Raw genomic sequence first — 14,949 nt, 5'->3', positions numbered from 1 at the left:
TGATAAATTACATAATCACTCTGATTCAGTTTACTTAAGGATCCCAAGTATCACTATTAGGCCTGCTTGGTTATGATGGAATTGAATTTTAGTAAATTTGTAATTTTTCTAAGTACCTGTGGAGTGACTCACTGGAGTCTGAGGAATGAGATCATCTTCCTGCAATGAATGATAGTCTTGCTGGAGTCTCTCTACTGTTCCTGCTGGCTTCTTTTCTGCTACAAAATATTTCTTCCTACAAAATGTTTCTTCCTAAGTCAGTTTTATGGCTGAGGATACTGTCCAAGCTCATGCCTTAGCTCCACAACTGGAAAGGAAAATATTCTTTCACCTCCCCTGCCATTGCTGGTTTGAAAACAATTGTAGGACTAGGTTCTGATTGTTCTGGCTTAGATCACATGCCAATTCCAAAGACAGTGGTCAGCGAGGTGCAGTCCCCACATGGACTTAGGTCAGGTGTTCACCTCTTTGCTGTTTGCTCTGCCCAGAGCAGTGAGGTCAAGTAGGAGAATGGTATCCCCACTTCAGACAATGTGGATAAAAGAGGAGAAGAAATTTTCCTCCAAGATTAGCAAGATATTAGCAAGGCTGGGCATCGGCTGACCTGGTGGGATGGCAGACTGGGCTGCTAGAGGATTAGTGATCTGGGCAGCCACTGTGATTTGTCTTCTGTGAAGAGATCAGTACACTGCCAAATGCCATAGTTAGTAAAGAATACAACCAGAATTCAATCCTATATCTTTTTTATTTTTTACCAGCATGCCTTTATACTTAAGTTTCTTATGCACAGTATTTAGTTGTGAAAAAAATAGAAAGTAAATGCCTGTCAATATAGCATCTGAAGTTTTGTTGTGTGTGTAATTCTTAAGTAACTCTTAAACACTAATGGTGGGCACACACATAGACAACAATCTCTTTGCTCAACAAATTCCTTTTCCCCACTTCATGGTTACAGTCTGTATCAATGATCATCTACGTCTTTAACAATGCAAATACACTTGGGAATTGTATGCAATTTGACCAGGACATATGGGTTAATGTCTTAAATTGCAGAAGAGTGAAAATGTTCAGGTCTTGAAAAAATTATCACAACACCTTTAAGAGAAGAAAGCATGTATAGTAGGGAAGTTTTATACCTTTTTTTAAACATACACCCTCAAATGCACAGACATAGGAAAAGATTTGGAAATATATGTCTCCAGATGGTAGCTATTTTGGAATTCAGTGTTTGGGAATGATGATATTCTTTTTCTGCCTGTTGTATTTTATACATCTTCCACTGTGAACATCTATCAGTTTTCCAGTTCTTTGTATGTTATTATAGAATTGTCATGCATGATGATGCACACCTGATTCAGGCTTAAAGATATCAAATTAAGAATGCCTTACTTAAGAACCATAAGCAGCTGTATAGTAAAGAGGCTAATTGAAGGCCTCAGTGTAGCAACAAGAATTTCAATGGAAAGATTCTCATTAGTTTCTCAATTATCCTTCAGAAAAGAAAGATGTTGCATCAATCTAGCAGTGGAAATGAACCAAGGTAATAGCACAGAGATGGAAAAAGGGTTTAAAGATGCAACTGTATTTTATTTGTTGCAAATAAACAAAATGTAAATCCAAGGAAGCAATCTGAGACACATTGTAAGGGTGGCTCAGTTTTAGCAAATTTTGTTAATTAAAAAAATTAACAAAACTTCATAAACTAAGTTTTTAGAATGAATTCCAAAGTATTTAGTTCTAAGTCCTTACAATTATTTTAGCAAAGCTTTGTCAATACCACAATTTCCATATTAAAAATCTCAAGTATCTAACCACTTTGAATAAGGCCTATCATCAGTTCTGAAAGACTTATTAAAAAGTATAATTTAGTTAGGGGAAATTGCAGAGGAAATTCCCCCATGACAATACAGAATGCACTTGGCCACATCTCATCACTATGTTTATATGTAAATAAGGCTATTACACCAATGCATTTCATAATAACCTTTTTTTCCCTATAATCCTTTAAAAGATGACCATATGACTCAATGTTTAATAATATATGCAGACAATATACCATTCCCTTGATCTGTTACTATTTATCTTGTTAATCAACTTAACATTCAAGAACTTTAGAAGCTAATTTTTTTCCTAGATAAAGATCTAAGAATTTTAAGTACATCCAAATGAGAAGATATTTCTTAAGGTGATGGTGTCAGTATTTATTATTATAAGTGTGATGTTTATATTTTGTGGTATTTGGCAGTAACAACACTTCAATTTTTATAATTACACTTTAGTTATCAGCACAATATCAAAGTAAGTAGAAAGCTCATAGTAATTTTACTAGAATATCTATTTTATGGATCACCAACTTGACTTAAATTGGAAATTCCTGGCTTCTCTCAAAGACAGGGTAATGTGTGACAATTAGCCTAATTCTAGTGTAGCCACTGCAGAGACAGAAAAAGACTTGTGTGAATGTGTTCTCAAATGTTTCCAGAAATTTTGATTTGATGTTAAGTAAAGAAGATTATTAATTTTAAGGAAAACAATTCATTAATCAAAGAATTACTAATGTTATTTTTATACTCTCCAGAAGTGAGTCTCCTGATCATAAATTTATAAAGGGAGGAGCAAAAACTCCTTTCAATCATGTATGTGAGAGTGTAAATAATTTGATCACAATTTTCCTTCTATAAAGATATATATTGATTTGCCAACAAATGAAAACAAAATTAAAGTTGTAGAATAAAAAATACAGCTAACCCAAACTTCAGTACTTTTTCAGCACAGTTAATAGACTATGGAATAGATCAGTGCGTTACAAGATTATGTAATACCTTTCAACTTACCAGAGAAATACTGAATTATTTAAGTAATAGCAATTGTCTTAAGCATATATTTTGTATGTTAGTCACTTGAAAATCTTGACAATCTAGGTTTTTGGTCTATATATACTAACACTTTAATGTATGTAGCACTCATGAATCAGCATGTTTAACTCACTGTCTGTGTTGCATTATAAAATATTTATCACCTAGTATTTCAACTGAGTATAAAAATTACCAGTTGTTTCTGTAAGAAGTTACCCGATGGAATTTTATCCAAGAAAAGACAATCATTTTGAAAAAGTCATTTTTAAAATTTCCATGAGGTATCTATAAGCATTTAAAAAAATAAAAATAAAATTTTCAAAAGTAAAGGAAATCATAAAAGTTTTAAGTTTTGAAGAAAAACAATAATTTATCATCTGAGCTTCAGTTAGTTGTGTGAGTTTCCAGAAATGCCTTTTGAGGTCTAGAGACAATCTGGTTATATTGACATGCATGGAGAGAGAAAAAAAGATTTACACATTAATTTTCAATTTGATATTTTCAAACTGTAGAGCCAAAACGAAAACAAATTTTTACATTTTAAAAACTCAGAAAACTTCTTTTTATAAGTAAGTAAATTACAGGCACAGTCAATGAATAAGATGGAGAATAAATCATCAGAAAAGCTATGTTTTTGCTTCATTACACAAGGGAACCTATTTACGACTTGGGCACCCATCATTTGTCTTCAGTGGTTTACTCTAACCTGATAAAATAAAGAGAAGAAAAAAGTGTCAGGAACATTATCTTAACGTCTAAACAAGTTCATTTTCACCTGTGGTAATAAAACCTCTGTTCCCTCCACCAGAGCAAAATGGCATCTTCAGGTCATCCTCCACCCTGATGCCACTGCCTCGCCAGACTGACTCAGCGGTGCCTGCGTGATAGACCCTCCTTCCTAGCTCATCTCACTGTGCAGCTTCTCTACTCCCTGTGCTTGCATGCCTGCATCCTGCTCTTCCTCTGGATCGAGTCTGTCCCATACCTCCCGTTTGCCCTCCCTCACTCCATTTATTTATTCAACACTCATTCGTTCACTCATTCAACAAATGTTCCCTAGACATTACCATTGGCCAGCACTCTTCCAGGTGCTGAGGATACAATAATGAACACAATGGACAAAGTCCTTGCTCTCATGAAACCTATAAATATTCCAGTAGAGGAGCTAAGTTATAAAAATACAATGTAATGTCATGTACTGAATGATACATTCTCTGAAGAAAAAGAAGCTTAGGTAAGAGTGGTAAAATGTTAGAGTGATAGGGATGATTTTAGATAGGCTGTTCAGAAAGACATGCTGAATAAAAACGTTTTTTGAGCAGAGATTGGAATAATATAAAATCTGCATATATAGAATGCTTACTACATGCCATGCATTTTTCTCACACTAGCATCCCCAACTCCTTACCATGGTTCATCATGGAACTCCCTTGGGAAGAATAAAAACTGTCTTCCACTCAATTTGTTATTGTGACTATAAAAAAGAAAAAAATGGCAATAGGCAGAAAATTTGGGCTGGTGTAAAAAGCTTAAAGTGGTATGATGGAGGATGAGGACAGAATGGTGAGATGACAAGCTTCTCACATTTTATCTTTATAAGCCATCAGGTCTGTTGGCAAAGCAGTTATTCATAACATGCATGAGAGCGAGAACAGTCACTATATAGTGCTCTACTAAAGTCAAGCAGAGATGGAAGTAACATGTAGCATGTGAATACTACAACCAGAAATAGTTAATCTCAAGACCAAACTAAATCAAACCAAAACACAGCAACAACAAAGCAACAAAACTGTTGTCTAAAGGTGGAACAGCTACTTTACAGCTGTTGGTAATGTCACCATTTATGATTAATTGGCAGTGATATTAGAGACAATATCTAAGTATCAGCTTACATTTTGAACTAGATGGTCTTTGAAAAAATATGGCTTTATGATTCAACGACATATACTGAACAAAATTGATTGGTCTGTGAAGTTATATATTAAGATAATCACATTGGAAAATGATGTTAAAATGTATGTTTCATTTTTTGATTCAAAACTCAAAGAAACATTTTACATGTACAATTACTGAAGCCAGAGTTAGTACAATCCATAAAATAAGAGGATATCTACATATTTTCCTCCAAAAGCATTTTCCTGAACATCATTGTTTTATAAGAAAGTTGGGATGATTGCTTTCCAAGCAAATTCTCCTGATCCTGAGATTTAAGTTACAGTTGATCTTGCTGCTATATTTTCTTTATCCTTAAGGTTACATTTATCATTTTTTAAGCAAAGGAAAGATAAACAAAGCATCTAGTGTATAAGGATAAATATTGTTTCTTAGAGCGTATTCATTATGCTCCTGAGGTCAGAAGTTCAAGACTATCCTGGCCAACATCTTGAAACTCCCACTCTACTAAAAATACAAAAATTAGCTGAGCATGCTGGTACATGCCTGTAATCCCAGCCACTTGGGAGGCTGAGGCCGGAGAATCGCTTGAACCTGGAAGGCAGAGGTTGCGGTGAGCCTAGATCATGTCACTGCATACCAGCCTTGGTGGCAGAGCAAGACTCCGTCTCAAAAAAAAAAAAAAAAAAAAGGAAAAGGATACTATAACAAACAAGTTTGAAAATATTATACACTATATTTCTCCTGTGGATGACACAATATGTGTTAACATATTAAAAGTTCTAATAAATTCTGGCACACACAAACAAGTTAATACTAATTTAAACACAGTTAAACTAATAATTTCCGAAATTCATGTCACCACAAAGGTATTCATTTTTAATAACATTCAGTAAAAGAGTATTGCCAGCCTCTCCAATGTACTGTGGAGCATATTTTGGGAAATGCTGCTCTGTACACATTTTTATTGCCCTACTTCTTTGACTTTGCTTTGCCTGTTTTTACTATTTTTGTCTTCAGTTTATTGTTGTACATAACACTAATTGAGTGCTTACTGTATTCTAGGCACTGTTCCCAGTACTTTATGGTCATTTTCCCATTAATTCCTGACAATAATTCTAAGACATATGTATAAGAGATGACCAAAAGGGAATCCAGAGAGGTGAAATAACTTTCCCAACATCCTACTGCCAGTAAATAGCACAGTGGAGAATTGATATTGACCTCAGGTCTCTCTGATCTCACCTGGCACCTAGGCTCTTATCAGATAAGGGGGTGCTTTTTGATTCTTCAATTCCCAGAAGCATTTGTACTTCCCAGTCTCCATAGAGTCCAATAGCCTACCTATTTCCTAATACAAAGATATTTTCCAGATCTTAGCTTATGGGACCTCTCTGTTGCATTAGATGCTGTTTGCCAAGTCCTCCACTTGAAATTTCCTAGATCTTGGGTTTCCTTAATTTTGCTTTTGTACCTCTCTGACTGCGCCTTCAGCTTCTTAGATTCCTTATTTGCCTGACATTAACAACTGGTGATTCTCAAGACCCCCTTCTGGCCCACTGCCTTTCTCTCCCTTTCTCTCTGCTAGGGGATCCCACTCACATCTCCAGGCCTTCCATCTCCTCTACCCTTCAGGCTCATAATCAAGCACCTGTTTTTGTTTGTGTCTTTGTTTTCAGCTGCTTCAAACTCAAAAGTCTACCACTAAACCACCATGTCTTATATCAGTCAGGGTCTCAGCAGGACACTCAAAAAGAAAATCCCAGAGAATGAAATGAAGGGATGGACTAGCCGAAGGGATCAAGGCGTGGAGCAGAAATACTGTATTAAGCAGGGAGAAAACATACTTAGGGTCTAGAAGCAGGGAGAAGCTATTGATCTCAAGGGATAAGGACAGAGAACTGTTTCAGGAATTTGGCCAGAATATCAGCCTTGCAAGAGGGGCTTACTATAGAATTGGAAGAGAGAATGAAGCCACTGCCTAATGGGGGCTGGCCAGCATGGAGGCTAGGAGAATAAATGACTTGATTTCTCCCTCCTTCTAGCAGTAATCTTTGGCTAGTGCCTTCTATTGGCCAAACTCACTAGGAGCCAAAGGGCAAGGGAAGAGGAAGAAATGGTCTATAGAGGGAAGCTTCCTGGCACTGGGCACAGTGGAGGGGTGAGTTGATCTCGAGAGTAGACTATCCAGCACACATGCTATCTTGAGACCGCTACTCTTCCAGGCAAGAGGGTTGGTTACCAAGAAATTACCCTACATCCTGCTCTCCCCAGTTTTCCACATCTAATCAGTCTTGCCAATGTAGCCATTTTTCAGCATTGCCACTCTTTTCTGTCTGTCACCCTAATGCCAGTGTTCGTCATCTCTTAATTGGATAATTACAATAACTACTAGTTTAATTCTTCCATGCTTGCTCTACCTTTGGGATAGCCTTTCTTGCAGGTAAAGAGCTCTATCTGAAATGCAACTCTTACTTCACTAATGCCTTGATTAAACCCTTCAATAAGGCCTCTTCACCTAGAGAATGTGGACATCCTACTTTCTGGCTCAGCATACAGAAGTCCTCCTGATCTGGTTCCTGTTGCTTCATTGCCTTTGATATATATATCTGCATTTTCCTAAACTCTGCCATGCTTTTCACAACACTGGGCCTTTGCTCATGCAGTTTTCTCTGCCAATGTGTGTATATTTTTAAACCTAACTCATACGCATGTTTCAGGACTCAGCTCAGGAATCATCTTAAAAGAAATCATTTCCCAAACCACTAAATAGTTAAGTGTCAAAAAATGTTTATAGGATGCTCTTTCAAGGAAACCAAAAGACAAGGAGAGGTTCATTATAATTAACGCCAGGATCCAAAAGCAGGAATACTAGAGTTTATCAAAATGGAATATTGATTCAGAAAGTAAGTACGGGAGGTCGGAATCAGACTTCAGATAGGACCGAAGACACAAAGGGCACTGAATATTCTTTTGAATTCTCTGACATCTGGTTTGTACATGCCAATCACAAATTCCTATGGGTGGAACCAAGGGAGAATCACAAGACACGGATCAGCACAGCAGGCTCATAGCTGGTCTCTGATATGGGTTAAAGGTTGAGAGAACCAGGGTCAGAAATTCCTCTGAACTTAATTTGGTCAATGGCGGGTAATAACGAAGGAACAGTATTGAGGGCATGGTACAGTCATATGATGCCCTTCCTCACCCATTACATAAATCACTGATATTAAAAACTTAGTGAGCAGAAAGAGGAAAATAAAAGTCTCAATTATCTGAAAACAGTAAAATGAAATAGCACAAAAAAGAGAAACATTCATCATTTAAATCTCGTGTAGATTACTATTAATAAAATTCTGATCTTGGACCACTACTTGTAGAGAAATTGCATTCTTATTCTTTTACTTTGCTAGTAAATGTACCAAAAACTACATTAAAAAACAGGTTTATTTCGTTTAAATTGTCATTAAGATAGGAATAGTTTCGTTAGAAAAATGAACTGCGCGGCATTCCTATTTATAAAGAGTGGAAAACCAAATAGATAAAGAGTATTTGATAAGAAAATACATGTATTTGCATATAAATAGAATAGCAGTGTATTTGTTTTCATCGAATGTTCTTCATTTCATTCTCTAATTTTCCCTATATTCATTTTCTTGCAGAAATTACCATTCATACTCATAATTTGCAATAACGCTCTCAAGCTTGAAGTCCTATTTCCATTTCTGATTCTCTGTTTCTGAAATATTTTTCCAAGCATATATCACTTTTCTCCCCTTTCATCTCAATTTCCTGAAAAAAAGGAAAGAAAAAAAAAAAGGCTTTTATCAAGAAATCCCTGCAACCTTGTTTCAAACATCTTCTGTTTGTTCGGTGGTTTTAATATATTCAGAAGAAAAAGGAGCTGGCCTTTAAGTAACTAGAATGTCTAAGGAAAGAAGAAATCTTTCACTGGAGAATTAGATGCTGAAAGAGTTGCGAACGCTTTTCTGGCACAAGGATAAGATGTGATCCTACTCATAGGAATAAATTCAAAGGCACAATGTGTAGAAGAAAAAAAAAATCTAAGAATTGGTGTTCTGAAGACCTAGAACAAGCTTGGAAAAGGGAAACATTAGGAGTAATCTGTGATAGCAGATTATATGAGAAGTGTTCAATTAAGGAGGTTATTCACATATCCCCCCTTTTTTTTTTTTTTTTTTTTTTTTGAGACGGAGTTTTACTCTCGTCGCCCAGGCTGGAGTGCAATGGTGTGATCTTGGCTCACTGCAACCTCCACCTTCCGGGTTCAAGCGATTCTCCTGCCTCAGCCTCCGGAGTAACTGGGATTACAGGTGCCTGCCACCACGCCCAGCTATTTTTTGTATTTTTAGTAGAGATGGGGTTTCACCACGTTGGCCAGGCTGGTATCGAACTCCTGACCTCAGGTGATCCACCTGCTTCAGGTTCCCAAAGTGCTGGGATTACAGGCGTGAGCCCCCCTTATTGGCTGATAGAAACCATATGGGACCTGCTGGAGTCAATAGCACCAGGAGAGAAGGAACCCACTCACACTCATCCCGATCCATTCACACTCTTGCTCACTTTACTTGGGCCACATTAGCCTTGTTTGGGTTCCTCAAATTAATGACAACAATGCACCCACACAAAAAAAACTTACATACTTATTGAAGCAAAAAGAGCTGATATAATGGGTATTTAAGATGACTATAGAACAGTTCTGTAAGAAATTGGATGACCTTGGATTAAACAGCACCATAGATATAACCAAGACCAGAGTGGAGAAAAGACTTCATCTCTTAAGGGTGATGTCTGACAAAACATTAGGAGGATTTCTACTAGGAACACAGAAATCTTGGCCAGTTCTGGTTGGTTGTGGTCATAGGGGAGTGGTGATGCGCAAGAGGAGGCAAAAATATTGTCTGTATATCTGGGTACTGTCTGAAATTGTGGGTCACCCATAGAGGTTAAAACAATCAATTTCCCCTAGTATGTCATTTGCTACCTTTTAATTAATAATATTTAAGAGAGGTGAGGCAACATTAACGAATAAATGAGCAACTGAGAGTATTACATTTTGGGGAAAAAATAGCACATTGATATTTTAATTTATGGTTTTAATAAGATCCTAATATAAGTGATTGGTAAAATTTTTACTCTTTTAATGTAATGAGTGCATTGTAGTCATGATTATTTAACTCCCATAATGATAATTTTCCTATATTTTCTTTAAAGATGTGTTCACAAGTCACTATTACAATATTTCATTATTCTCAGTCAGAGCTTTTATATAATGCAGAAACCTTCTATTAAATTCCTAACACCACATAGTAGCACCATGGAAGAGAGAAATATTACAGTAGACATTCCTTTACTTCAAAAATATTTACAACATATTTGGAGTAATTCAATGAAAACATTAAGTGCTTTACAGTAAAGCTCATCATTGCACTGGGCTATGTTTCTGAAAATGCAACATCACTGGAACCGTGTACGGAGAGGCATTAAATTAGGGAGAAAATGAGAACTTGATATCTGTGGTCATTGTTGTTAAGCCTTCTATTGTGCCACACTGCTACCAGTTACAATGTTTTATTTAGGTGCATCAACTGTATCTGACATCAAACATTCTTTTACAACCCCTGAAGCCTCAAGTTAGAAATATATTTATAAGGTTCAGGAGTAAATCTGCTTATACATTTAAATACCTTTAAGTTGGATATTTAGATAGTAGAAACAGTGTTACATTTTAAAATGAAGTACAACTCATATTGTTTTTAATCAGTTATCTATATAAATGTGTATTTTCTTTTGGGCCAAAATGAGGCAGAGGTGTAATGTGAATTTTCCATTCCTTCATACAACAATAGTCTCTCACAAAACAAAGAACAAAAGCAAACATATGTTCACAGTGGGAAGGATTATTACTCGATCGTCTGTAGAAGCGTGGCCCAGGGAGCCTTTGCCAACCTACTGGAGATGTCGCATGTAAAAAGCTTTCTCCAAAAGGTTGGCAATATGATTTATTAAAGGAGTCAGATGACATGGGAGTTAGGGCAGCAAACTTCATTGTGATGGAAAGGATCTAAGCTACTCCAGGAAAATGAAAGGATTATGGTTCACCTGCCAACACTGTGCAATATATGGATGAAATCTCAACCATGAAAAGTGAAACTTCTTTATGTGCGTGTATGGGGTTGGGAGGGGAGACATAGGAAAGGGGAGAAAGGCAGACAGACCGTGAAAAGCAGATATTTCCCCTGGATAAGAGTAGAATGGCCAGTATCATAACACTCATGTATTATAGAATTAAATATAAACTTGTTTCAGAAAATACAATATTAAGACTCTTTTTAAATTTAATATTATTTGATGATATCTCTGCTAAAAGCAGAAATAGAAAGAAATAAAGAGAAGGAGTTAAAAAAGGACACACGCCAAGCCCATGAGTTTAGGAATGTATTCCAGCTGACTACTAAAAAGCAACATTTCAGGGAAGGCCTACTTCAAATTCCTATGATGTCATATTCCACAATTTGCGCCTTAGTAGACAAAGTACTTACACTGAGTAAACTGATACAGGAAGACATTTTCTAGAAAGGCTTTAGTAAAGATAGGACAATTACATTTCTTTCACTGGGAATTATGGGAAGACGCACAACAGTGAGGCTCGTTAAATAAATATCTCACTTGCATTCATCCATAGAAGACTTTGAAATTAGTAGCCTTCAATTTAATAATAGAGTTCCATTTTTTGCTTCTATTTTATATACACCATCAATATTGATATAAAAATAAAAATTTTCATAACCAGCATTGTGTTTAGGCAAGATAAATTATGCAGATATTAGCTTCATAATGTGCAGTGGCTGATTTAGACAGTCTGAGATGCCCGATTATATGTGCCCATCACCGCTTCATGGATAAGGAATGATGGCACAAAGACTTTCTTGGCCAGTCACATTTAGTCTCCCTCAATGGAACTGGTTATAGCCATTCATACACATTCAAACTTTCCTACTTTTCCACCACTGATATCCAGCTGCTTAGTTTTGAGTTGTGGAAAATGTAAACCTATAAATTAAGCCTCATACTTGAATTCCTCTGTCTTCTGTTCCTTCGGGATTTTCACTCATATAAAAGATACTCATATGGAGTAATGAAAAATGTATTAACTATAGTGAAAACTATGGAAATTTTTTTGGCAAGGGACAGTTGAGAGAATGTTTTATTTCTGACTCGGCACACGTGGAACATTTTGGATTTTATTATTGAGATACAGTTAGCAGTTCGGTATTTAATAATGGATTCTCTTCTTATCTTCCAGCCACCATCTGCTTGAGTAGATCTATTTTACTGGCACTTAATCAGGACCTTTAATTTAAAAAAATCTCCAAATTATAAAGAGATTATACCATGTGCCCAATGCACCATGTAATATACTATCCCCTAAATGTAAGACATTACACTATGTGCTCAATTTACCACTTTGAACAACTCTTGTCAACTGCAGCAAAATAGGATTAAAGGAAATAACATATCTAAAATACCTTAAAAAACTGGCACATAGAAGATATCTAATATATACAGTCTTTTCTTCTTTCCTTTGATATATTTTATATTCAGGTGACAAAAATATTACATTCACATAAAATAAAGGACAATTATTTTTCTTACAAAATTATGTCTCCCATTACAATAATTATTATTTAAATGGCAAACTTTGACAATGTATTTACTATGGAAGCAGTTCGTCATAATTTACATTTACCTGCAATGTTCAAGAATATATCTATTATGTGAAGTAGGCTGGACCTCTATGACAATCACTAACATTTTCATTACGCCGTCACTAACTGCATTTTCTCATTCCAATATCGAGTTTTAAGTCAAACAATGGCCACATTTATTTTATTTTAATTGCAAAACCTTACCCTCACTCCCAACCAAGTCATTCTCTTATTTCTGGAATTATCTCAGTATGAAGAACTCAAGCAAAAACCTGCAGTTGTGCTAAACGTTAGGTTTGGATCAGATGTCATACATATCACTCTTAGCTGTTGTTGGGTAAAATGCATAGTGACTTGGTTTCTCATTTTTGGTTCATGACAATTATTGCATAGGTAAAATAGTTGTGACAGTTTGATAAATACTTAGAAAATGACTAATAGACAACCTAATAAGTCTAATGCATTTGTGGTGTGTACAAAGAACAAGCTCCTACAGTAAAAACATATAACTGAGCTTATTAGTTACCATATTTTTAAAATTAATGATTATTGATAACTTAAGAAAAAAAGTAAAAACATATTAAATATAATTTAGAGTCTCACTTAGGCATTCTGTTGCTGTTTCGCCCTGAAATTTTTTTTCTATTTTTCATTAAGATAAATGAAAGTAAGGAGTATTTAAAATTAATGCTGTTCTGAATCCATTGGTCCTGTTTCACTATATTCTTTTCAGGCATTCATAATTAATGGTGCATATAAGCAAGAAGTGACTCTAAAATAAGAAAACCTCTGGATCCATTAACCTGGCATAAATTTCTAGGGTAAGTATCACTGTGGTCCTGAAAGGATAGCTCCAAGTCACCTGTCGACATTCTTGAGTTTGCTTTGCGAAGAGGGGAAAGGACGAATGACAGAACTAACGTAGATCCATCGAAGACATGAGTGATAGACAATCACTTCATAACTTCACATCGCCGTCCAAGAAAAACATCTAGCTGACATTTCTTCAAAAAAATGTATGTACAATAGAATTGTCAAACTGATTTTTCAAAAGCAACTCCTCTCCTTTTCATTTTTCTCAAAGTAAAACCTCAGGGTAGCACATTCCAAAGAAGATAGGAAAAAGTTAATTATTATATATTTTCCACCATTAAATCTAGGGGTACTATCATCTGTAAATACAGTGGAGAAAGTCGAGAGACTTTTAAAAGGAATTCTAAAGATGTTGATAGGAGTTGGGGAGAGGAATCCTTCCCAAGCTCTACCTGACACTCCTTATTCAAATACGAGTCTGCCCTAACGTAGCCCTGGCAGTCCATGTGTGGCCAGGGAGCTCAGTCCCCCTCCATTCCCCAGTGTATAATTCCAGCAGTAAGGAGAATTAAGACAAAGCAGCCACACATTGTGTGAGAGGGAGGGCGGAAAGGTTAAGCAGCGTTGGGGTGCAGTGGAAACCAGAAAAGAAAGTGACCTCATTTTGCCTGAGAAAGCACTATCCAACAAGCCCACCTTTGATGTGGATTTCAGCGGCGATAAAAGAGCACAAAGGGTGAAAGCTGGAGGGAGCAAACTTCCCTTATTCTTCCCCCTGCCGCCCCCCACCTCTCAAGACCACCAGGAACACGCACACGCAAGGACAACAAAGCGTGCGCCCAGGCTGCACGGCAGCCGCTTCCCGCGGCTGGGCCATCGCGCCCTGGGGCGCGCCGCTCCCCACGGCAGAGCGAGGGCGCCGGAGCGCGGATGCCGCCCGGACCGCTGGGAAGGAGGGGTGGCGGAGCTCCCCTACCTTGAACAGCACAAAGAGCCAGAGCAGAGGCAGGAGGCGGCGGCCACCGTGTATTCCCGTGGACAGGTGCCCCATCGCTGCGCGGACGGGGATTCGGGGGCACGGTTGCGCCAGCGGACTCCCCCGGCGGCGTCTCACAATGGCGAACTGGGGCTGCAGCCTCAGACCCTGGGCGCCGAGGTTGCTCCTGGCGGGCGCATGCTGCCTTTCCAGTTCCCCTGCGCCTGCTCCCTTTCCTCCTCTGCGCCGGGGGTCCTCCAAGAACGTGCCAGGCGCTGCTGTTCTTTAATGACTAAGGATGGAGAGGGTGGGGATTGGAGTGGGCGAGGCTCTGCCGCCGCCACCACCGCGGCTGCCGGAGGAGGCGCGGGGTCCGCGTGGTGAGCGAGAGGTGGAGGCCACGCGCCTAGCCCGCTGTGGTCCTCCGGCAGCAGGGACACTCTCACTCTGGCTGCAGACCCATAAAATGACAGCGGCCTCCCAACCCTTCACCAGGGTCTGCCGCTGCCTACTACTGCTGGACAGCCCCCACTGCAGACTCCGCCTCAACCCTTCCCACAGTCTCTGGGTCTCAGGAGTTCTGAGGGTTTTCCCTGACCCCTCTTGAGCAATCCAGGCGCCAGATCCCAGTTCCCTCTCAGTCTTGCTACATCTGTACTCAGTTGCAGTTATAAAGGATCAA

The 14,949-nt window shown here is 37.9% G+C and overlaps 1 protein-coding gene across 2 annotated transcripts in view; it reads right to left on the bottom strand.

The window, feature by feature from the left end:
• The window catches only part of PTPRO (protein tyrosine phosphatase receptor type O), a 278,715-nt gene extending 264,154 nt beyond the window's left edge, over positions 1-14,561 (bottom strand). For both annotated transcript variants that reach the window (XM_005570243.5, XM_005570244.5), the window contains exon 1: positions 14,268-14,561. In XM_005570243.5, coding sequence (XP_005570300.3) covers positions 14,268-14,342 — 75 coding nt within the window. In that variant the 5' untranslated portion in view covers positions 14,343-14,561. The remainder of the gene's footprint in view (positions 1-14,267) is intronic.
• Between the last annotated feature and the right edge of the window lie 388 nt (positions 14,562-14,949).

The sequence above is a fragment of the Macaca fascicularis genome, chromosome 11 (assembly GCF_037993035.2).
Source record: "Macaca fascicularis isolate 582-1 chromosome 11, T2T-MFA8v1.1".
NCBI classification, from domain to species: Eukaryota; Metazoa; Chordata; class Mammalia; order Primates; family Cercopithecidae; genus Macaca; species Macaca fascicularis.
The sequence above is the reverse complement of the archived record's forward strand: the minus strand, read 5'-3'. Positions and strand labels throughout refer to the sequence as shown.